This window comes from Stegostoma tigrinum, chromosome 7 (genome assembly GCF_030684315.1).
Source record: "Stegostoma tigrinum isolate sSteTig4 chromosome 7, sSteTig4.hap1, whole genome shotgun sequence".
Lineage (NCBI taxonomy): Eukaryota > Metazoa > Chordata > Chondrichthyes > Orectolobiformes > Stegostomatidae > Stegostoma > Stegostoma tigrinum.
Window position 1 is genome coordinate 97,424,311 of NC_081360.1, and position 23,413 is coordinate 97,447,723.

At 41.9% G+C, this 23,413-nt stretch overlaps 1 protein-coding gene across 7 annotated transcripts in view; it reads right to left on the reverse strand.

Annotated features, from left to right (window-relative positions):
- The window catches only part of adcy5 (adenylate cyclase 5), a 405,848-nt gene that overhangs the window by 35,754 nt on the left and 346,681 nt on the right, over nt 1-23,413 (reverse strand). For all 7 annotated transcript variants that reach the window (XM_059647537.1, XM_059647542.1, XM_059647541.1 and 4 more), the window contains 2 exons: nt 7,346-7,462; nt 1,093-1,257 (listed from right to left, as the gene is read on the reverse strand). In XM_059647537.1, the coding sequence (XP_059503520.1) occupies nt 1,093-1,257; nt 7,346-7,462 (282 nt within the window). The remainder of the gene's footprint in view (nt 1-1,092; nt 1,258-7,345; nt 7,463-23,413) is intronic.

Consider the following 23,413-nt stretch of genomic DNA (forward strand, 5'->3'; position numbering starts at 1 on the left):
TGCAAATCCCACACAGACAGTCACCGAAGGCTGGATTCGAACCCAGGTGCCTGGCACCGTGAGTCACTGTGCTGCTGTTGTAGATATACTGCTGCTACCGAGCATCAACAGTGTAGAGAGTGAATGTGGAAGCCAATGGATATGGTACCAATCAAGTGGCCTGCTTAGCCCTGAACATTGTTGAACTTCTTGAGTGGAGATGCCCCAATTTCCATTCTGAATGGCTTCACCCTATTATGTCCTGGGCTTCACCTACAAAGGAAATAGTTTCTCTCTATTTATCTTATTGAATCACTTAAATGTGAGTGGTAACTCATGTTGATTGATATGATTTCCCTCCGAGTCTGCTCCCCATTAGCCTGCCTAACAACTGCCAGTGTATAAATTTAATTCAGGATCTTTTGTGGCTTAGTGATAATGTCCCTGTCTCTGAACCAGAGTCCCAGTTTCATGTCCCATCTGCTTGAGTGATGTGTCATAACATCTCTGAATAGGTTGAATAGAAAATAGCTGTAAGGTTTACTTTCATGAGACCTTTGCTAGATCTAGTCAGTTACTCCCCTCATCAGTTTAACATCAAAATGAAGGTCAGACTCAGCTGGCGTATAATGTCCCATACCGGATTCCACACTTCAGGAAGGATGTGAAGGCCTTGGAGAAGGTGCAGAGGAAGATTACCAGATTGATACCAGTGTTGGGATTATTATGTGAAGACACTAGTGAAGCTGGGATGTTCAAGAGAAGATCATGTGTGTTCAAGATACATTAAATACAGAGAAAGTATCTTTACAGGTAGGAAAGTTGTAACGAAAAGCGATTTGAAGTAACTGGCAAAAGATCTAAGAGGTAAATGGTTCTATGCAGCAAGTTATTATAATCTGGAATGCACTGCCTGCAAGAAGCGGGCTCAATATTAAGCTTCAAACTAATACAGTGGACACTAATAGAGTGGAAACATTTTTACGATTAAGATTGGTGAAAAGTGGAACTGACTGGATAGGTTTTCAGAGTGTTGACATAGAGGCGCTAGGCTGAATGGCATTCCCTCTTTGTAGAAACATTGAATGAGCTCTGTATCAAGAAATAAAGTACCTCAGGGAAGTTACAGTTGGGTTGATGTCCCCCGCAGAGTCCTGTCTCTAGGTCTAGAGTGTGGTTGGCAAACGAATTGGCAACGTGACAGGCATTGACATTGTTTGGAGTTGTGTTGTACTCTTTAGCCACACAGCTCTGCAAATCCTGAGTATTGCACAAAAACTGGAGAAGGAGGCAAAGCAGAGAATCACAGGTTACTTATGAATTCACCTCAAGTCATCACCCTATTTTTCTCCCAGGTTGTCTTATGCTCTTTCTCCTTTTTTGATACATTTTCCCATACAATGACAGCCTTAATATCGCTAATTAACCTACTGGCTGTTTTTCATCTATCAGCCTAAAATATTGAGTGGATTTTTAAAATGTATCCTTTCATTTTTTCAAGGTGTGACATTCTGTAGCCCTTGTCCTTCTAGATGGTAGTGGTTGTGGTTTTGGAAGGTGCTTTCTTAGGGGCCTTGCCACCTGGTTGCAAGGCATTTTGCAGATGGAACATACTGCTACTACTGAGCACTGGTGGCACAGGGAGTGGATATTAAAGCTGAAGGATGTGGTGCCAATCAAGTGGGCTGCTTTGTCCTGGATGGTGTTGACTTTCTTGAATGTTGTTGGAGCTAAACTCAGAGAGTCGTAGAGATAAACAGCATAGAATCGGCCCCTTGGCCCAACTTGTTCATGTTGACTACATATCCTAATAAATCTACTCCCATTTGCCAGCATTTGGCCTATATCCTTCTCAACCCTTCCTATTCATATACCCATCCAGGTGTCTTTTAAATGTTGTAATCATGTCCAGGAAAGTCAGAGTATTCCAATATACTTGTGACTTGTGCTTTACAGAGTGGACAAGCTTTAAACTTAAAAAAAAAACCCCAAAGAACTGTAGATGCTGGTAAACACAAATGGAAATTGCTGGAACAATTCAGAAGTCTGGCAACATCCATAGACAGAAAGCAGAGTGAACATTTTGAGTCCAGTGACCCTTCTTCAGAAGCTTTAAACTTTGATCTCCCCAAGACCATTATATTCTTCTAAGATAGAAGTGTTCAGAATTTCTCACAGTTGCTGCAAGATGAGTCCAACCACGGTATTCCAAGTATCATTAGCCAATTTGGTTCACTGATAAGACCAAACGAAAATAAGTGATGGAGAGGGCAGAATTTTATGTGTCAGGGTTCCCACTCTTGCAACCATCTGGACAGGTGGGACTGCACCCAGTTCTGGAACTAAATGGGGATTTTAGTTGTGGGAGTTTTTGGTTACCATTTAGATGTACAGGGAGTGTAAGGGTCAGGGTGCATAGATTGGGGTAACGATGACTTTGGGCCAGGCTCAAGGAGTGGAGTGTGGCCAATTTTGATCCTGACACTAGCCACCATGCACTGTGGGAAAATTTGCAGTTAATCAGGAACAGGCTTTAAAAGGTGCAAATTCCCTTCCAAGTCAGTGACCATCTTGACTTGGAAGTATGTTGCCATTCCTTCAATGTCACTGGGTCAAAAATCCTGAAACTCCTTCCCTAACAGCACTGAGGGTGTACTTACTCTCTAAGGACTGCAGTGATTTAAGAAGGTAGCTCAGTACCACCTCCCCAAGGACCACTAGAGGTTGACAATAAATGCTGGCTCAGCCAGCAATGCCCACATCCCATGAATGAATGAAGAAAAAGCTAATTGACTCAATTGTCTAGATGGCAGATGGGCCACCTGAACCCTAATCGATAAAACAACCATGGTTTTACACCCAATTCCCTTTCCCTCAACCACCTGCCAACCTGCCACTGGTAGAATGTACAATTCTGCCCAAAGACAGGACAGCAAAAGGCTCTGTGCTACGAATTGGTAAGTTTTCAACCTTCAGGTCTTGCCAGATAACACTTAAGCCATCTTGTTTTGACAAATGGTTTGTGTACAGCCTCTGGGGATTGAAGGTGGTATTTGGTGATGATGAAAAAAAATGGGTGATTAGGAATCAGTTGCACCCTTAGTCCACAATGCCAGTTATACATCACCAGCTGAATTTCATTTCCAGTAAGGACAAAAGACAGAAAGAGTTGATGGGAATCAGGGCAGTAATTAGGTATTGCAGAATTCTACACTCGCCCAGAGACAGGTTGGCAAGTGGAAGGCAAGGGAAGGGATGTGTCAAATTGGGCATAATGACATGGTTATCGTTCCCACCTGCCCACTTAAACTCCTGCTAGTGCACACACTGAAGGGAAGTGTTTGGGCCAATTGAGGCCCTGAAGTAGACAGAGAAGGGTTCTCGTGTTGGCAACCGGATCCTTGGATGTATGAGGATACATAGCCAGTAAGACAAAAACACCCTTGAGTACTTGAATAGCAACACTTTTAAGGCCATTATCGGTAGGCTGAAGGGAGACTTAAATTAATTATTCATCACGAAAGGCACCAAATGCACAATTAAACAGGCTGGAGAATATCTGGGAGTCTATTTTGTTTTTTGTGTCCTTATTTGTTCACTTTCTTTCTATTTCCAGCATGTGTGAGTTAGTAAGTTTTATTGGTTACTAAGTCTCCCTGAGGCCAAGGGGGCTAAGCCTTACAGGAAAGAAGCAGAATTTCTCTGAGGTAAAATGTAACTAGATAGTATTTTGGAAGTCAGCAATGAAGCATCAAAACATTACCAATATAAAATCCAGCCCTGTAACCTTGATAATTCAGGTAACCTGGGAGTGTGCGCTGTTAGAGGTTCTGTCTTTCGAGTGACACATCAAAATGAGGCCTATCTGCCCTTCCAGATGCGTGTTCAAGATCCCACGGCACTAAGTGACGATTTGCAGAGGCTTTCTCTTCAGTGTCATGGACAACATGTATCCCTCATCCAAAATCAGTGAAAGAGATCTTCAGGTCATTATCCTAGTGCTGTTTGTTGCAACTTACTGTGTGGCCACATTTCCTTAAAAAGTACATCTTTTCCTGTAAAGTTCATGGAAGGGTGTCTTGACAGCATGAGAGACAGTATAAAAATGCAAGTTCTTTCTGCGTTTTACAGAGATTATTGAAACTGGGGCTCATTCTAGTTTAGAAAAATGAGCGGAGGCCTTATTGAAACATGTAAGATTCTTGGGATAGATATGGAGAGGTTGTTACCCCTTCTGGGAAACAAGAGGAGATAATCTCAGAGTAAATGAATCATCAGTTTAAGACAAAGATGAAGAGGAATTTCTTCTCTCAGAGGGTAGTGAACCTGTGGAATTCTTTACCGGAGAGGGTGGTTGAGGCTGGGCCATTAGGTACATTCATGGGCAATGTCAGATTTTTAACTAGTACGGGGATTAATGATTATAAAGATAAGGCAGGAAGTGAAGTTGAGAATTTTTAGATCAGCCATGATCTCAATGAATGGCATGGCAGATTTGATAGGCCAAATGACCTGCTTCTGCTCCCATGTCTTATAGATGGAAAAATATTTCCATTTGATCGAATAATTGTTTCAGTTTGGGTCTGTGTTGAGGGTATATCCACAACTTGTATATGAGCTTATGTATTCATGTGTCTTCCTGCCTATGTGCGCATGAGTGCTATGGGTTTGTGCGGATATGAGTGCAGAATCATTTGCATATGTGGTTTAGGTTTTGGAAGTTAATTTTAATTTGCATTGTCTGAGTGGAAAAGAACATCGAGCGAGTTGTAAACTGGGAGCTCATGGAGGATCACAAAGTTTACCTCCATGGATGCATTTGTAAGAGTGCTGGTTTGAATTTAGGATTGAAAGTCAAGTAGCACAGCATGATAGAGCAGGAACAAGTGTGACTAATTGGATAGTCCTTTGAAAAAGCCAAAAGGCTCGATAGTTAACTTCTGTGCTATTCAATTCCATGTATAAATAAGACAGCATTCTGGTGGGAGAGTTACACAGCCTGACAAGAGGGAACTGCATTAAGATCTGAAGTGAATTACTCAATAACACAGGATGTTAGAAGAGGTCGTTGGCCCAGACAACAGCAGGGAGCTGGAATAAAATCAGTTGCAATATATTCTTGTAACATGAAGTGGAGGGAAGAGGAGAGGGCAGGGAAAGGGAAAGGGAGGCCTCTGAGAGGAATTAATGACCTCAACAGTATGAGGAGCTGAATTAATTTCAGTTAAAGAGGTCCAAAGGGGTGGTCTATTTGTAAACCTTCCATTGTGTGTTAATTCTATTCCCTATATTTCATCCATGGCTGGTTTCCTTAGGCGTTGAGGTTATTCATTCTTAGTTAAGGGGAAATGAACTATACGTGAAAGAATAATCTATATTAATAGAGCCCCATTCAATACCTCATCCCAAACTACTTTAGAACCAAAAAAATACTTAGCAAGTGTAGTTACTGTTATAATTCCATGAGAATAATATTTGAGTGTGATACATTTCATACTTTGTGTTATCTGTGACTTTTTCTGTTCATTAAGGAATTGTAGACATCACTGGCTGGGCTGGCTTTCATTGCATTTCCCTAATTAGACACTGCTGCTTTGTGCATTGGTGATAAAGGGTGTGAATGCTGAAGGTGATGAGCGTGGTGACGCTGGATGGTGTCGAACTTCTTGAGTATTGTTCGAACTGCCTTGATCCAGGCTAGTGGGGAATAATCCATTACTTCCCTCTATGCATTTCTTTCTGAAGAAGAGTCCAAACCTGAAATGTCAATTTCCATACTCCTCTGATGCTGCCTGGCCTGCTGTGTTCCTCCAGGTCCACACTGTTATCTCTGACTCTAGCACTGGCAATTTTTACTATCTCTGACTCTACTCACTTGTGTCTTGTACATAGTGAACAGGCTTTAGGAACTTAGGAGGTACGTGTCTTGTTGCAGGATTCTTAGCCTCTGACCTATTCTTGTAACCACAGTATTTATACGGTTAGTCAAGTTCAGTTTCTGGTTAACAGTAGACCCACGATGTTGATAGCGGGGAATTCAGTGTTAGTAATGCCATTGAATGTAGAGAGGCAATGGTCAGATTCTCTCTTAATGGAGATGGTCATTGCTTGACATTTGTATGGCATGAATGTTACTTGCCATTTATCAGACTGTTGTCCAGGTCTTGCTGATAATGACATGGACTGCTTCAGTACCTAAGGAGACATGATTGGTGCTGAATATTATGCAATCATCAGTGAACATGCCCACTTTGATCTTATGACGGAGGGAAGGTCATTGACAAAGCAGCTGAAGATGGCTGGGCCAAAGACACTGCTTGACCAACTCCTGCAGAAATGTCCTGGAGCTGGTTTGACTGATTTCCAACAAAGACAACCATCTTCCTATGTATGACTTCAACCTGTGGAGTATTTTCTCTGATTCCCTTTGATTACAGTTTTGCTAACACTTCTTGATGTCACACTCAGTTGTATGCTCACTCTCAACTCCTCTCTGGTGTCCTACTCTTTTGTTCATGTTTGGACCATGGCTGTAATAAGGTCAGGAATAATGTAGTCTTAATGGAAACCAAACAGAACATCAGTGAGAAAGTTATTCCTTTACAAGTGCCACTGTTTGTACCCCCTTCCATCACTTTACTGATGATTGAGAGTAGCCTGATTATGTAATGATTGTAACAAGGTCAGCTAGATGGACCTCTTAAAATTTGGGTTCCCTGATTGGGGCTGTTAATTTGGTCCAATCAGGAATCCCTGGCTGACAGATATAAACAGGAGAATTAGCGGTTCTGCTCATTCTGAGAGCTGGCTTTGAGGAAGCTGGACCAGTGTCAAGTAATATGCAAATATAAATAAAATGTGACCGGCCTCTGTAGAGTTTTTTCAGATTAGGCAGTAATTGACTAGGTTGAAATTTGTTCTGCTTTTTATGCATGGGGCATGCCTAAGCAATTTCCACATTGTTATGCAGGTTTTGGTGTCATAAGCCCATTCTAACACATCCAAAATTATGCACTACCCTTGGTTTAAAAGAATTTAAGTTATTGTGGATCTAGCATGCTGCTGACTCTAGCCACCATCAGATCCGAGGAAGGGTCACTGGTCATGAAACGTTTAGTCTGATTTCTCTCCAAAAATGCTGCCAGATCTGCTGAGATTTTCCAGCAATTTCTGTTTTTGTTTCTAATGCATTGCAGCCTCTGTTATCCTGGATCTAACACACTACAGGCTCTGTTATCCTGGCTCTAACACATTCCTTACTCTGTTATCCCAGTTCTGATTTTGGGGTACCTCCCTGCCATGATTTGTAATGTGATGAAGAGATGTGCTGTAGAACATAGGCTCCCCTCATTCAGACTCCACCTACCATATTAACAAATGCTGACAGGAATACCAGGGAGATGGTAAACACCCCAACAATGGTGCTGTTCAACTTCGACTGGACGATCTTCTTTGACACGTGTTGCAGAGGGCGAGGAAAGAGCTGGGGGCAAAAGAAGGATCAAAAACTCAATTACTTAAAGCCTGAACTTTACAATCAAAGCTCAGAACTATTGTTTGCTACAGTTACAGAATCGACAATTTGAAATCCATTTCATGGCTGCAAAGTCCTTTCCTGACTCATGCAACCTGGTAGCTGGGGAATTCCACCTTTTCTGACATTCCCCACATGTTCCTTGTGGAATACTCTCTTGCCTTCTGATACAATCAGCATCTTCTCTGAGGAATTCTGCCTCAATGCACTCAGTTATGAAGAAGGGTCAAGGACCCAAGCTGTTAACTGTTTTGTCCCACAAACGCTGCCAGACCAACTGAAATTTTCCAGCAATTTCTGTTTTCCTTCAACGCATTCAGTGTTTAAATGGAGTACGGATACAATTGTTACTCCTCAATTGTTAATGGGAGATCATTTTTTATACTGGTGGCAGACGACAGGGTAAAATATTGGAAGAGAACAAAGAACAAAAAACAAAAAAATTACAGCACAGGAACAGGCCCTTCGGCCCTCCAAGCCTGCGCCGATCGAGATCCTCTGTCTAACCTGTCATCTATTTTCTAAGGGTCTGTATCCCTCTGCTCCCTGCCCATCGTGTACCTGTCCAGATACACCTTAAAAGACACAATCGTGTCTGTGTCTACCACCTCCGCTGGCAACGCGTTCCAGATACCCACCGCCCTCTGTGTAAAGAACGCATATCACCCATAAACATTCCTCCTCTCACTTTGAACTCATGACCACGAGTAATTGACTCCCCCACTCTGGGAAAAAAACTTCTTGCTATCCACCTTTCTATGCCCCTCTTGATTTTGTAGGCCTTAATCAGGTTCCCCCTCAATCTCTGTCTTTCTAATGAAAATAATACTAATCAACTCGACCTGTCTTCGTAGCTAGCACCGTCCATAACAGGCAAAATCCTGGTGAACCTCCTCTCCAAAGCATCCACATCCTTTTGGTAATGTAGCAACCAGAATTGTATGCAGTACTCTAAATGTGGCTGAACCAAAGTCTTCAACTGCAACATGACCTGCCAACTCTTGTACTCAATGCCCTCTCCGATGAAGGAAAGCATGCCTTATGACTTCTTGACCACTCTATTGACTGGCGTTGCCACCTTCAGATAACAATGGACCTGAACACCCAGATCTCTCTGTACATCAATTTTCCCTAGGACTTTTCCACTTACTGTACAGTCTGTTCTTGAATTAGATCTTCTAAAATGCATCAACTCGCATTTGCCCGAAATTGAACTCCATCTTCCATTTATTTGCCCAACTCTCCAATCTATCTACATTCTGCTGTAATCTCTGACAGGCCCCTTCACTATCTGCTACTTCACCAATCTTTGTGTCATCTGCAAACTTGTACCTTCCCCCAAATCATTCATGTATATCACAAACAACAGTGGTCCCAGCATAGATCCCTGTGGAACACCACTGGTCACAGGTCTCCAATTTGAGAAACTCCCTTCTACTAGTACTCTGTCTCCTGTTGCCTAGCCAGTTTTTTATCCATCTAGCTAGCACACCCTGGTCCCCATGTGACTTCACTTTCTCCATCAGCCTGCCATGGGGAACCTTATCAAACGCCTTACTGAAGTCCATGTATATGACATCTACGGCCTTTACCTCATCAATCAATTTTGTCACGTTCTCAAAGAATTCTATTAAGTTGGTAAGACATGACTTTCCCTGCACAAAACCATGTTGCCTGTCACTGATAAGCCCATGTTCTTCCAAATGGGAATAGATGCTATCCCTCAGTATCTTTTCCAGCAGCTTCCCTACCACTAACATCAGGCTCACCAGTTGATAATTACCTGGATTATCTCTGCTTCTTAAACAAGGGGACAACATTAGCAATTTTCCAGTCCTCCGGGACCTCACCGGTGTCTATGGATGCTGCAAAGATATCTGTTAAGGCCCCAGCTATTTCCTCTCTCACTTCCCTCAATAACTTGGGATAGATCCCAGCCAGACTTGGGGACTTGTCCATCTTAATGCCTTTTAGGATACCCAACACTTCCTCCCTCCTTATGCCGACTTGACCTAGAGTAATCAAACATCTATCCCTAACCTCAACATCCGTCATGTCCTTCTCCTTGTTGAATACCGATGCAAAGTACTTGTTAAGAATGTCACCCATTTTCTCTGACACAACGCATAACCTTCCTTCTTTGTCTTTAAGTGGGCCAATGCTTTCTCTAGTTACCCTCTTGCTCTTTATAAATGAATAAAAGGCTTTGGGATTTTCCTTAACCATGTTTGCTAAAGATACCTCATGTCCCCTTTTAGCCCTCTTAATTCCTCATTTCAGATTTGCCCTCCATTCCGGATATTCTTCCAAAGCTTCGTCTGTCTTCAGTCGCCTAGATCTTACGTATGCTTCCTTTTTCCTCTTAGCTAGTCTCACAATTTCACCCGTCTTCCATGGTTCCCTAATCTTGCTGTTTCTATTCCTCATTTTCACAGGAATATGTCTCTCCTGCACGCTAATCAACCTCTCCTTAAAAGCCTCCCACGTATCAAATGTGGATTTACCTTCGAACAGATTCTCCCAATCTACATTCCCCAGATCCTGCCGAATTTTGGTATAGTTGGCCTTCCCCCAGTTTAGAACTCTTCCTTTAGGACCACTCTTGTATTTGTCCATGAGTATTGCAAAACCTATGGAATTGTGGTCACTATTTCCAAAGTAGTCCCCTACTGCAATTTCAATCACCTGGCTGGGCTCATTTCCCAACACCACGTCCAGTATAGCCCCTGCCCAAGTTGGACTACATACATACAGCTCTAGAAAACCCTCCTGAATGCTCCTTACAAATTCTGCTCCATCTTGACCCTAACACTAAGTGAATCCCAATCAATGTTGGGAAAATTAAAATCTCCCATCACCACCACCCTGTTGCTCCTATACCTTTCCATAATCTGTCTACATTATTGTGCCTCTATCTCATGCTCGCTGTTGGGAGGCCTGTAGTACAGCCCCAATATTGTTACTGCATCCTTCCTATTTCTGAATTCTGCCCATATTGCCTCACTGCTCGAGTCCTCCATAGTGCCCTCCGTCAGTACAGCTGTGATATCAGTGATAATGGGAACTGCAGATGCTGGAGAATCCAAGATAACAAAGTGTGGAGCTGGATGAACACAGCAGGCCAAGCAGCATCTCAGGTGCTCCTGAGATGCTGCTTGGCCTGCTGTGTTCATCCAGCTCCACACTTTGTTATCTCAGCTGTGATATCATCTTTGACCAGTAATGCAACTCCTCCACCCCTTTTACCTCTCTCTTTATGCCGCCTGAAGCATCGATATCCTGGGACATCTAGATGCCAATCATGCCCTTCCCTCAACCAAGTCTCAGTAATAGCAATAACATCATACTGCCAGGTACCGATCCAAGCTCTAAGTTCATCTGCCTTAGCAACTACACTTCTCGCATTAAAACAAATGCACCTCAGACCACCTGACCCTTTGTGTTCAACATCTGCCTACTCTTCCCTTCAGTCACACTGACTTCATTACCTAGTTCCCTACAGGCTTGAGTTACTACTTCCTTTCCGTCTAATAACCTGTCCAATATTTGGTTCCCATCACCCTGCCACATTAGTTTAAACCCTCCCCAACAGCATTAGCAAAAGCACCCCCAAGGACATTGGTTCCAGTCCGGCCCAGGTGTAGACCATCCAATTTGTAATAGTCCCACCTTCCCCAGAACCGGTCTCAATGTCCCTAAAAATTTGGTATAACCTTCCTTTTGGTCCAGGATAAACAAGGAATGATTTTAGCTTAGAAAAGCACAGAAATTAAAAGCTTTTTGGTACAGTTTTGGAGTAGACCTGATAGGATTAGAGTCAAGAGGATCAGAGTCAAATATAGTTTTTCTCCTGGATAGAAGTATTGTACATTTCAGGGAGAGCTCAGTAACCTTGATATAAATGTTTAGCCTCTGAAAGTTCCAGACCAGGAAAGGTTGCTTATAAATAGGCAGATTATTAAAAGATTGAGAATATCTTAGCTTTCCATGTTATAAGTACACATTGAAACATCTTCACAGTTCACAGGACAGAAGTAGGGTTTGGCAGTTAAGTCAAAGCTGAAGACATGGTATAGAAGAATAATTTCCCTGGAAGTGAAATTGGGTACATTGCTAATTTTGGTGACCAGATTAGACTTTATCTTGTATGTTTTAAGTTTATTCAAACTGTGTTCTATATTTAGATGGCTTTGCTTATTTTAATTTTCCCTTTACGTCATAAATCTCTGTTTTATTATTAGAGAAATCTATAGCCTTGTCCGCACATGTTTCTGCGAATGATCACAGTGTTAAACTGAAAAAGATCTCACTAGATTTCATTTTGGGATCTGACTTGTCCAGTAGTAACATGAGCTGGGATCATAACGCTGTTTTGTCAATATCGCCGGATCAAAATCCTGACATCCCTTCCTAACAGCACTGTGGGTGTCATGACACACCAAGGTCTACAGTGGTTGAAAAAGGCAGCTCACCACTATCTTCCAATGGAAAACTAAGGATTAGCAAAAAATGCTGATCCAAGCAGTAATGCCCTTGAACAAATTCTTAAAAATGAGTGTAAATAAAACAAGTCACTGATTTAATTGTGCACAATGACAATTCCAACAGCAAAGGGCATTATGTATAGTAATAGATACAGACTGGAAATGGGCTGGGATGGATCAACTCTAATGTAATACACTGCAGGTGCGGAAAACTGTCTAAAGGATAAACAAAACCAAATATTGACTTTAAAGCACAATTTAAAGTTTAAAAAGTTAACTGGAGATGGAAGGAGGTTTGGAAGAAATTCCCATAAAAGCAGTCAAAACATTGATTCAATTCTTTAACTCATCACTGAAAAAATCAGAGATAACAAAGTGTGGAGCTGGATGAACACAGCAGGCCAAGCAGCATCTCAGGAGCAGAAAAGCTGACGTTTCTGGCCTAGACCCTTCATCAGAAGGGTCTCTGATGAAGGGTCTAGGCCCGAAACGTCAGCTTTTGTGCTCCTGAGATGCTGCTTGGCCTGCTGTGTTCACCCAGCTCCACACTTTGTTATCTTGGATTCTCCAGCATCTGCAGTTCCCATTATCACTGACAAAAATCAGACCGGCTTACAAAATTCTTGCAGCACCTGACAGGGCAAAGGACAGGTTGGAATTATCATTCATACAATGATAGCTTCTATTTCATTTAATCACAAGTCTGAAGACATTAGAGAGAAAAAAATCATTTTGGAACCAGATTGAGGAGATATTAGGGTAAATGATTCAAAGCATGGCCGAGGAAATGACGGAAAAAGTGAGGTAGTGGAGTAAAGAGAGGTCTAATAACCCTAAATGCGAAAATCTTAAACTCACCAATTTAAGGTCTTCACATGTGGAGGCATGGGTGCCAACTGTGGAGCAATTAAAATTGGGGATATTCAAAAGGCCAATAATAGTGGAACATGGATATCTCAGAGGGAGCTAGAGCAAATGGTCACAGCAAATTAAAACACAGATGAGGAGATTTACTTCTCTCTATGTCGTAAATCTGTGGAATTCACCAACCCAAGAGTGTGGTGGATGATGAGACATCAAGTAAATTAAGGAAAAGATAGACAGATTTTTAATGAGCAATGAGTTGAAGTGTTAGGGAGAGCAGGCAGAAAGTAAAACTGAAACCAAGATGAGATCACCTATGATAGTATTAAATGGTAGAGCAGGCTCAAGGGACTACATTGCTTACTCCTGCTTCTACTTTTTTATTCTTATAAAATAATAGTGACAGGGAGAGATGGGGTGATCAAAGGATTTGAAAGCAATGATGAGAGTTTTAACAATGGTGGCATTGCTTAATTGAGATCCAGGGTAAGTCAGCAAGCCGAGTCTTGAAAAACCTCACGTTGACAGAGGATGTAAGATTGTGGGCTGTTCAGGAAATTTGCTCACCTGGTGAAATAATGTTACCCAATCCCCAGTCAATACTCACTTTCCACATAGTCCAACAATTTTCTCCCCTTTAAGTAGTCATTTAACTCCCATCAGGAGATTACTATTGCATCTTTTCTTACATCATTTTAGGCAATGCTTTATAACAAGTGTCAAAAAAAAGTTTCCTGTGCTCAATGGGATAATCAAAAACTTGTTGGAAAAATGGTTAAAAATTTATTTTTTATCATAATCGAGAAGTGATAGCATGAAGCTGTTCAGCATTACTTATAAACAGTACACTGTTAAAAATTCAAAGATCTTTATGCAGTATGTGTAGATTTGGAAGATTTGCTAACGTCCACCAAGCACAACAAGTACAATTAAGTTGGGCAGTTCCTGGACCTTTGGCTACATCTATGTTGGTCATCGAGCAACTATCTACACATATTACTCCACCCATGTTCAGCATTTCGTTTGTCACTTTGCATGTTATGGCATTTTAAGTACTAACCTAAATAGTTTTTAAATTTATGATGGATCCCTTCTCTACCACTCTTTCAGACAGTAAGTTCCAGATGCCCAACATTCTCTGAACGTTCAATTCTTTATTAATTCCCCCATAAATCACCCTGTCAGCTTAAATCCATGCTACCTGCTTATTAACCTCTCTACTAAGGGGAAATGTTCCTTCCTATCTATCATATCTATACTCATAATTTCATACACCTCAAATCACATGCCACCCAGCTTTCTCTACTCTAAGGAAGCTATCCCAGCCTATCTTGTCTCTCTTCACGTAACTTTTTCACTTATATCCACCTTTCTAATATCTATACCTACATCATCCTTCTATAAAAGGTAAAATCACCAAAGTCGCAGCAGACTATAGGGCTGCTCACTCATTAAATAGAGATGACTGGTGGTGGGTTTAGCCAAAGGGTCTCTATACCTCAGGCAAGAGTTGAGGTTCAGAAGACAGAACCTTAATGTTAACCTCAACCAGTGCCAGAATTAAATCTGTGCTGTTATTATCACTCTGCATTGCAAACCAGCTGTCCAGCAAACTGAACTAACCAGCCTCAATCCTTCTTCTCAGTGAATACAGATGCAAAGTGCTCACTTAAAACCTCTTATGACTCCTGGCTATACTCACAGATTGACACTTTGGTCCCTAATGTGCCCTATTCTTTCTCTGGCTATCCGCTTGCCTCTTCTAAATACCTTTGAATTTTCATTTATTTTAACTGCCGATGTTTTTTCATATCCCCTCTTTGCTTTCCTAATTTTTAAAAAATTAACCTCCTGCCCCTTCTATACTTATTGGGGGCTATTTGGTTTTGAGCTGTCAGTACCGAATTTAAGCTTCCTTTTTCCCTTGTCCAATCCTATACATTCCTCATCATCCAGGGGTCTCTAGACTTGTTTGTCCCACCCTTCACCTTTATGAGAACATGTTGGCTCTGCAAATTCACCATTGCCCTTTGAATCTCTGCTACTGCTCAGACATAGATTTTCCGGCTCCCAGTCCACTTTGGCTAGATTCTGCCCTACGTTATTAAAATCAACCTTGCCCCATTTCAGAACTTTTATTTTTGGTCCATATTTATCCTTATCTGTAATTAGCTTAGATCGTACTAAATTATGGTCACCATCACAAAATGTTTCCCCCACGACCAACTCTACCATTCGCTTAGCTTCATGCCCTAAAATTAGGTCCAGCACCACACCCATTCTTTGTAGGACTTTCCATATGCTGGTTTAAAAAGCTCTCCTGGATATATTTTAAAATTTCACCCCCTCTACGCCTTTCACTCTTTGTCTTTTTCCGAGGTAATGTTGGGAAAGTTGAAGTCCCCTATTATTATCCTATTAGTTTTATACCTCTGAAATTTACTTATTTATCTATCTTCTAATATTCCTTGAATGTTTGGTGGTGTCTTGTAATTTCCCAACAATGTCACTGCCCTCTTTTCTCTTTTTGATATTTGCTGTTATGACCTTAATTGAGGAACCATCTAAGATAACATCTCTCCTTAGTGCAGTAATTGATTCCTTGATCAATATTTCAATGGTGCCTCCTCTTTTATACCCCTCACCCCATCTCACATGAAGAATTTATACCCCCGAACACTGAGCTTCCAGTCCTGTCTCTCCCTCAACTATTCATCAGTGATAGCAATGACACCATATCCCCATATATTAATAATCTGCCTCAGTTGCAATACTCCCTGAATTAAAATAAATGCCATCTATTTGCTGAGCTCCCTTTTCTCTTATGTAAGCCCTAATCCTCCAGACAATACATTCGCTTCTCTTTCTCTCTTTCCTCATTTAAGACCTAGCCTTTGAACAAGTTTTTTGGGCAACTTTGCTGATTTCACTTTGGGTTGCTCAAAGTCACACTTTGCTTCCTAATTCTTCTGTTAAATGCTTTGACACCTGCTACCATTAAATTAAACCCAGTTGTTGTTTCAGGTCCTAAGGTCAGTTAAATCTTTTCTTATTTCCTTTGAACTGTTAGAGCACGAGGGTGAGGCAGGGAGGTGGTGCGGTCTTTACAGAGTGAAAGGAGAGAACTTTCAGCAACACAGAACATGGAAATGTATAGCAGAGAACAGGTCCTTCAGCCCTCCATGTCTGTGTCAACCACGCCATTATAAACTAGTCCAACCTGTCTACAGGTGGTCTGTACCCCTCCATTCCTTGCCTGTTCATGTGTCTGTCTAAATGCCTTGTATTGCCACACTGCTATCGTATCTGCTTCTGCTGCCTCCACTGGCAGTGTGATCCAGGCACCTACCATCCTCTATGTAAAAAACATGCCTACCGTACCTGTTTTAAACTTTTCTCCTCTCACCATATGCCGAATATTTAATGTTAAATCTAAGCACCCAATATTGACATTTTCACCCTGGAAAAAGACTCCAACTGTCCAACCTATCTATGCCTCTGAGATAATGGGAACTGCAGATGCTAGAGAATCCAAGATAACAAAGTGTGGAGCTGGATGAACACAGCAGGCCAAGCAGCATCTCAGGAGCACAAAAGCTGACGTTTCGGGCCTAGACCCTTCATCAGAGAGGGGGATGGGGTGGAGGGTTCCGGAATAAATAGGGAGAGAGGGGGAGGCGGACCAAAGATGGAGAGAAATCAAGATAGATAGAGAGGAGAGTATAGGTGGGGAGGCAGGGAGGGGATAGGTCAGTCCAGGGAAGATGGACAGGTCAAGGAGGCGGGATGAGGTGGTAGGTAGGAAATGGAGGTGCGGTTTGAGGTGGGAGGAAGGGATGAGTGAGAGGAAGAACAGGTTAGGGAGGCAGTTAGAGGCTGGGCTGGTTTTGGGATGCAGTGGGGGGAGCGGATGAGCTGGACTGGTTTTGTGATGTAGTGGGGGGAAGGGAAGAACTGGGCTGGTTTTGGGATGCAGTGGGGGAAGGGGAGATTTTGAAGCTTGTGAAGTCCACATTGATACCATTGGGCTGCAGGGTTCCCAAGCGGAATATGAGTTGCTGTTCCTGCAACCTTCGGGTGGCATCATTGTGGCACTGCAGGAGGCCGCTTGTGAAGTCCACATTGATACCATTGGGCTGCAGGGTTGCTTGTGAAGTCCACATTGATACCTGCACATCTGCCAATGTGGCATATTGTATCCATTGCACCCGGTGTGCCTTCCTCTACATTGGGGAAACCAAGCGGAGGCTTGGGGAACGCTTTGCAGAACACCTCCGCTCGGTTTGCAACAAACAACTGCACCTCCCAGTCGCGAACCATTTCAACTCCCCCTCCCATTCCTCAGACGGCATGTCCATCATGGGCCTCCTGCAGTGCCACAATGATGCCACCTGAAGGTTGCAGGAACAGCAACTCATATTCCGCTTGGGAACCCTGCAGCCCAATGGTATCAATGTGGATTTCACAAGCTTCAAAATCTCCCCTTCCCCCACTGCATCCATAAACCAGCCCAGTTCTTCCCCTCCCCCCACTGCATCACAAAACCAGCCCAGCTCATCCCCTCCCCCCACTGCATTCCAAAACCAGCCCAGCCTGTCTCTGCCTCCCTAACCTGTTCTTCCTCTCACCCATCCCTTCCTCCCACCTCAAGCTGCACCTCCATTTCCTACCTACCACCTCATCCCGCCTCCTTGATCTGTCCATCTTGCCTGGACTGACCTATCCCCTCCCTACCTCCTCACCTATACTCTCTTCTCTACCTATATTGATTTCTCTCCATCTTCGGTCCGCCTCCCCTTCTCTCCCTATTTATTCCAGTTCCCTCTCCCCATCCCCCTCTCTGATGAAGGGTCTAGGCACGAAACGTCAGTTTTTGTGCTCCTGAGATGCTGCTCGGCCTGCTGTGTCCATCCAGCTCCACACTTTGCTATCCATGCCTCTCATCATTTTATATACTTCCATCAGGTCACCCTCATGGTCTAGAGAAACAATCCAAGTTTCTCCAACCTCTCCTTGTAGCTAATACTTTCCAACCCATGGAACTTCCACTTTGACATCCTCTCCAAAGCCTCTGCATTCTTCCTATACTGTAGCAAACAGAGTCACGCATAAAACTCCAAATGTGGCCTAACTAAAATTTCATACAGCTGCTACTTTTATTATTCATTCATGTTGCTGGCTAGGCAGCATTTATTACCCATCCCTAATTTCCCAGACGGCAGTTAAGAGTCAACTACATTGCTGTGGGTCTGGAGCACATGTAAGTCAGACCAGGTAGGGATGACAGTTTCTTTCCCTAAATGGCATTAGTGAACTAGATGGGTTTTTCCCCTGACAACTGATTCACGGTCATCCTGAATCTTAATTCCAGATATTTATTGAATTCAAATTCCACCATCTGCCATAGCAGGATTCAAACCCAGGTCCTCAGAACATTATCTGGGTCTCTGGATAACAGTCTGGTGATATTACCACTAGGCCATCACCTCCCCAGTGCCCTAGCCAAAGAAGGCAAACATGCTGCACACCTTCTTTACCTTCTTATCCACTTGTGCTGCTGCTTTCAGGGACTTGCACCCCAAGATCCCTCCATAAATCAATATTCCCAAGGGTTCTGCCATTTACTGTATATTTTCTTCTTGCATCTGACATCGCAAAATGCATCACCTCACATTTGTCTGGATTAAACTCCATCTACCTATTCTCTGCCCAACTTTCCAACCAATCAATATCTTGTTGCATCCTTTAATAGCCTTCGTTACTGTCCACAACTCCACCGATTTTCGTATCATTTGCAAACTTGCTGATCAGACCAAGTGGCTTCAATACAGCAGAGAAAACTGCTCTTATTTTAGCCCCAGTCTATCTGATGACTCACACTGCAGTCAGTCCTTATGTAAGCTTCATTACTAATTCAGAGTAAATTCTTTTACAACACACAGGCAGTTCCTAAATATGTAACACTATATGACGGTACAGATCGTATATTTTTAATCACTGTTGCATAACACAAGGTACCCACTCGATTATCATTAACTTAGACGCAATTTTAATTAATTAGATTAGAAATTTTGTGCATCTATGTTAGCTATTTCCTCCTTCTTGTCTAATCGCTGAAAAATAGAGATTATGTGGTGGTTACTGTACAGGAAATAGCTTGAAATTGCCTTTAATTAGAAAGATTGATAGAATTCAAAATAGAGAACTCAAAACAGGGCTTCTGTAGTGCAGTATAATGTCCTTACTTTGGAGCCAGGAGGCCAAGGTTCAAGTTCCAGAGGTATGTCATAATATCTCTGAACAGGTTAACTGGAAAGTATCTACAGGAGTCCAAAGATACATCTCCCTATTTTTTCCAATTCATTCACCGTATGTGGACGTCGCTACCCGGGCTAGCAATTATTGCCCACTCTAATTTCCCTTGAATTGAGTGGCTTATTGGTATAGTTCAGAGAGCAGTTGAGAGTCAAGTTCAGACCAGATATGAACAGCAGTTAGTGAGCCAGATAGTGTTTTTTAAATCAATTGAGACATGTTACATGGTCACCATTAGGCTAGTTTTTCATTCCGGATTTATTACAGTCGCATCTCACCATCTGCCATGGTGAGATTGGAAGCCATGTCCCCAAATTATCAGCCTGGGGTGCTAAATTACAAATCCAGTGATGTTACCACTACACTATCTCCTCCTCCCTAAACTTGGAAATTTAAAATGCCAGACATGTGTATACAAAGAACTTGGAGTTACATGATTGGACTGAACATGTCAGAGATGTTCAGATTTCAAATCCTACCATGGAATACAACCCTTCCTGGACTAGCTTCAGCAAACTGTAATAAAACAAAGAACTACAGATGTTAGAAAACTGAAACAAAAACAGAAATTTCTGGAGAAACCCAGCAGGTCTGGCAGCTTCTGTAGAGGGAAAACAGTGTTAATGTTAAGGTCACTGGACTTGTAATGTTCATTCTGTTTTCTCTTCATCAATGCTGCCAGACCTGCTGAGTTTCTCCAACAAATTACTATTTTTATTTGAGTAAACTGAACATGAGTTGCCATTAGAAACCCCAAATCTGGTAGACTGAAGATGGAATTTATGCGATCAAGACTAAATAAAGCAAAATACGCATTTCTGTAGCACTTCCATAGCCTGAGCATATCCTAAAACACTTCACTGCCAATGAAGCACTTCTGAAGTTTAACTCCTTGTAACAGAAAACGTGGTAGCCAATTTGTGCACAGAAAGCTCCCACAAAATGAAAGAAATAAATTATCACACAATTTGTTTGTAATTGATGTTTTTTGAAGTTTTTACTCTCAGTTGGGGAACTTCTTGGGGAGAGATGGTCTGCTCTTTGTTTTTGAAATAATGCCAAAGTATCTTTTTTGTGACGCAGGAGGCCAGATGGAACTTCAGTTAAAGCCATACCTCCATCAATACATAGGAGGGTTAGGATGAAAGTCATCCTCAGTTCTTCTGGGTTAAAGAAGGAGAGTTTTGCAAGGTTACAACAGGCCTTCAACTGAGATACTCCTACTTTGTCACCTCTGTCTTTGTACAGGAGTTCAACAAGAGCTCCTTATCCAAATTCATCAAAGAAAGCAAGAAGGCTGAATAAAGGAATTTATTGGAGAGAAACATGACTTCAATCCTTCTTTTCTTGGGTGTATGCATCAACTACAAAGCAAAAGCCTGGGTCTAAATGTAACGCTCAAGATATATGGGGGTGGCAGGCAGAAAGTCCTCAAAACCTTTGGAAGGATTCCATCATGAGATTGACCAATCAGACCCAATAAATAGAAACTGAAGAACAGCGAGATGTATTGTGTTACATGTCACAGTTGGGATCTCAGTGAGCCTTTAAGAGACATGCTCATGATATCATCATTGCATCATACCATGTGACCTGTGAGGAAGAGGTCTCATACTCCATTTTATAAGAGATACTTGAAGCATGATACTCTGTACAAGCATGTTGCTCTGTTGCAATCTAATAGCTCACTGTTACCTCAGTCACTTATGTGCCTAAGGAATGCAATGTTTGCACATAATTGCTAGCTGTTTAAATGTCTGTCAGACTTTGCAATGCTATGATGTCCACAGCCAGTTCCTTATGTTACGGGAGATAAAATAAGCATCACTGCATCAGGCAAAACGCCTGCTGGAAGCAAAATCACACCAGCTGATTCTCTCTCTCACTTGCTACTGATATATTCATTAGTAAACCTCCCTTTCTCTACAATCCCATCCAACCCCACTATGCTCTGTGCTCCTCAATTCTGGACCCTTGTACCTCTCCTCTTTTAATCATTCCACCTTTAGTGGCCATCTTTTCAGGTGCCTGGGCTCCAAGCTCTGGAAGTTTCTTTTTCTCTCTGTCCCTCCTCCTTTAAAATGATACCCAAAAACTACTTCTTTGACCCAGCCTTTGGTCTTCTAGATAAATAACTCCTTATGTGCTCCTTGGTATCAAGATAAAGCGACGGATTTTCTTTTAAAAATCACATGGAGTGAGTAATGCAATCAACTCGAGGTATGATGGGCAATGGTGCAGTTATAGCTGGACTAATAATCCACTAGTAATCTGGAGATTTAACTTCAAATCTAACTAGGCAGCTTCAATGAATTAAATCTGGGACTGAAAAACAAAGCTTTCAGTATTTGTTGTAAAAATGTAACTGTTGTCTTCAGTTAGACTGGTCTACTCATGATTACACACCCAAAGCAATGTAGTCAGAAGAAGGGTCACTTGACTTGAAAGGTTTCTCTCTCCAGAGATGCTGCAAGACCTGCTCAGACTGTGCAGAAATTTCTGTTTTCGCTTTAGATTTCCAGCCTCTGTGTCATTTTTGTTCACATAACTAATGAAATAGTCAAGCAAGCCAATCCATTCAAGGGCAGTTAGAGGTGGGCAACAAATGATGGGCTTACCAACAATGCTCACATCCCATGAAAGAACAAAGAAACACTTGCAACAAGCCAGGCTTCAAGGTTACTCACTCGATAACTTTCAATGACCTTCACTCCTATATATGCTAAATGGCCAGAAATTGGATTTAAGTTACACAGTAGTGAAAGAAAATAAACTGAAAAACAAAATAACTAAAGGAAGAAGAAGAAAAACAAAACCAGGACCAAGCACATTACCAAAAACTTGCAGTTCATTAAAGGTCAGATACACACAAGCAAATGCTCAACTTTCTGGTCCTCAAACTTGTGAAATTCTCATATTGATAGGTCACAGGCCTGAAATGTGAACTGTATGTTTCTTTCTCCACCTATTTGTGTGTGGGTGAGGGTGTTACTGGCAAAGCCAGCATTTATAATCCATCCCTAATTGCCTTTGAGGTCTCTAACATTCAGAGGATTTTGCCCTTGATACCAGATTGTACTTCACACAATCCAGTATTTTACAATTAATATAGTTGTTAATTTGGGGCAAATGGTAAATCAGCCTGTTCTGCAAGAACGGTAAACAACCAAAATGCAATGAGACCGGAATAGGCCAGCAATCCAACTGGACTAGGGAGAAACACATCAATCACTGACTGGATACAGAGCTATTGATTTAGTAACATTAACAGGGACAGATTGTGCTGCTATGTTGGAAGAAAACTAGAGATATTTGCTAGGTGCTGATCCCCTGACAATGCTTTTATGAAGCCCAGAGTTCCTCAGGCTCCAATGTGTGACTGCTAATTTCCTCTCACACATTTGTTTAAATTTGTCACTTTTTTCGGATTCAATTATACTGAGGATGAGTAATGAAGCAAACATTACTTCCTTGTGTTTAGATGGTATCAGGTGATTGAAACACAACTGATTTTTAAGTGAATAAAAGTCCAAAGCTTGAACTGCCTCTATTAATCCAATGATTCCTAAATGTTTTTCATTGAAGGATTCTTTTCAAATGTGATGGAAGGTGTGTGATCTATTTATACCAACATAACTCTTTCTAACAGCTTAATTTTAAACTAGTTGTATATAGGTCTTGGTCTCTTTTTGTGAAGGTCCTTAAAAATCAACCAGGTCAGACTTTCTAGAACTACGATTTTAAAGCAATTTGTGCCACCTGGAGTGTTAATCAAAGCTTCTTTACACTGTAGAGGTGCAGAGAACAAATATTAAGCCACTAATCTAGCAGACTCTAGGACAAGCAATTTTTAAAAAATGAAGGGCTTTGGGCAGTTCAAAGACTACCTGAATGGGGTCAGAAACGAGTACAGATTCTTCTAGACAAGGAGAACACTTGGAGCAATGAAGGAAATAAGTTACTTCAGTGAAAGAGTATTGCTTGTGAAACTCCAGACTGATGAAGGGTCTAGGCCCGAAACGTCAGCTTTTGTGCTCCTGAGATGCTGCTTGGCCTGCTGTGTTCATCCAGCCTCACATTTTATTATCTTGAATAGAAATCTGTTTTGGTTATTCAAAGCTGAGAAAGTCCAAGATTACAGTTATGAGGGTTTTCAAGGGAAAGGGCTTCAAATCACAGGGTTGGAATTGACAGGAAGCCAGTAAATTAAACCTACATATTTGATAGTGAGGACTAT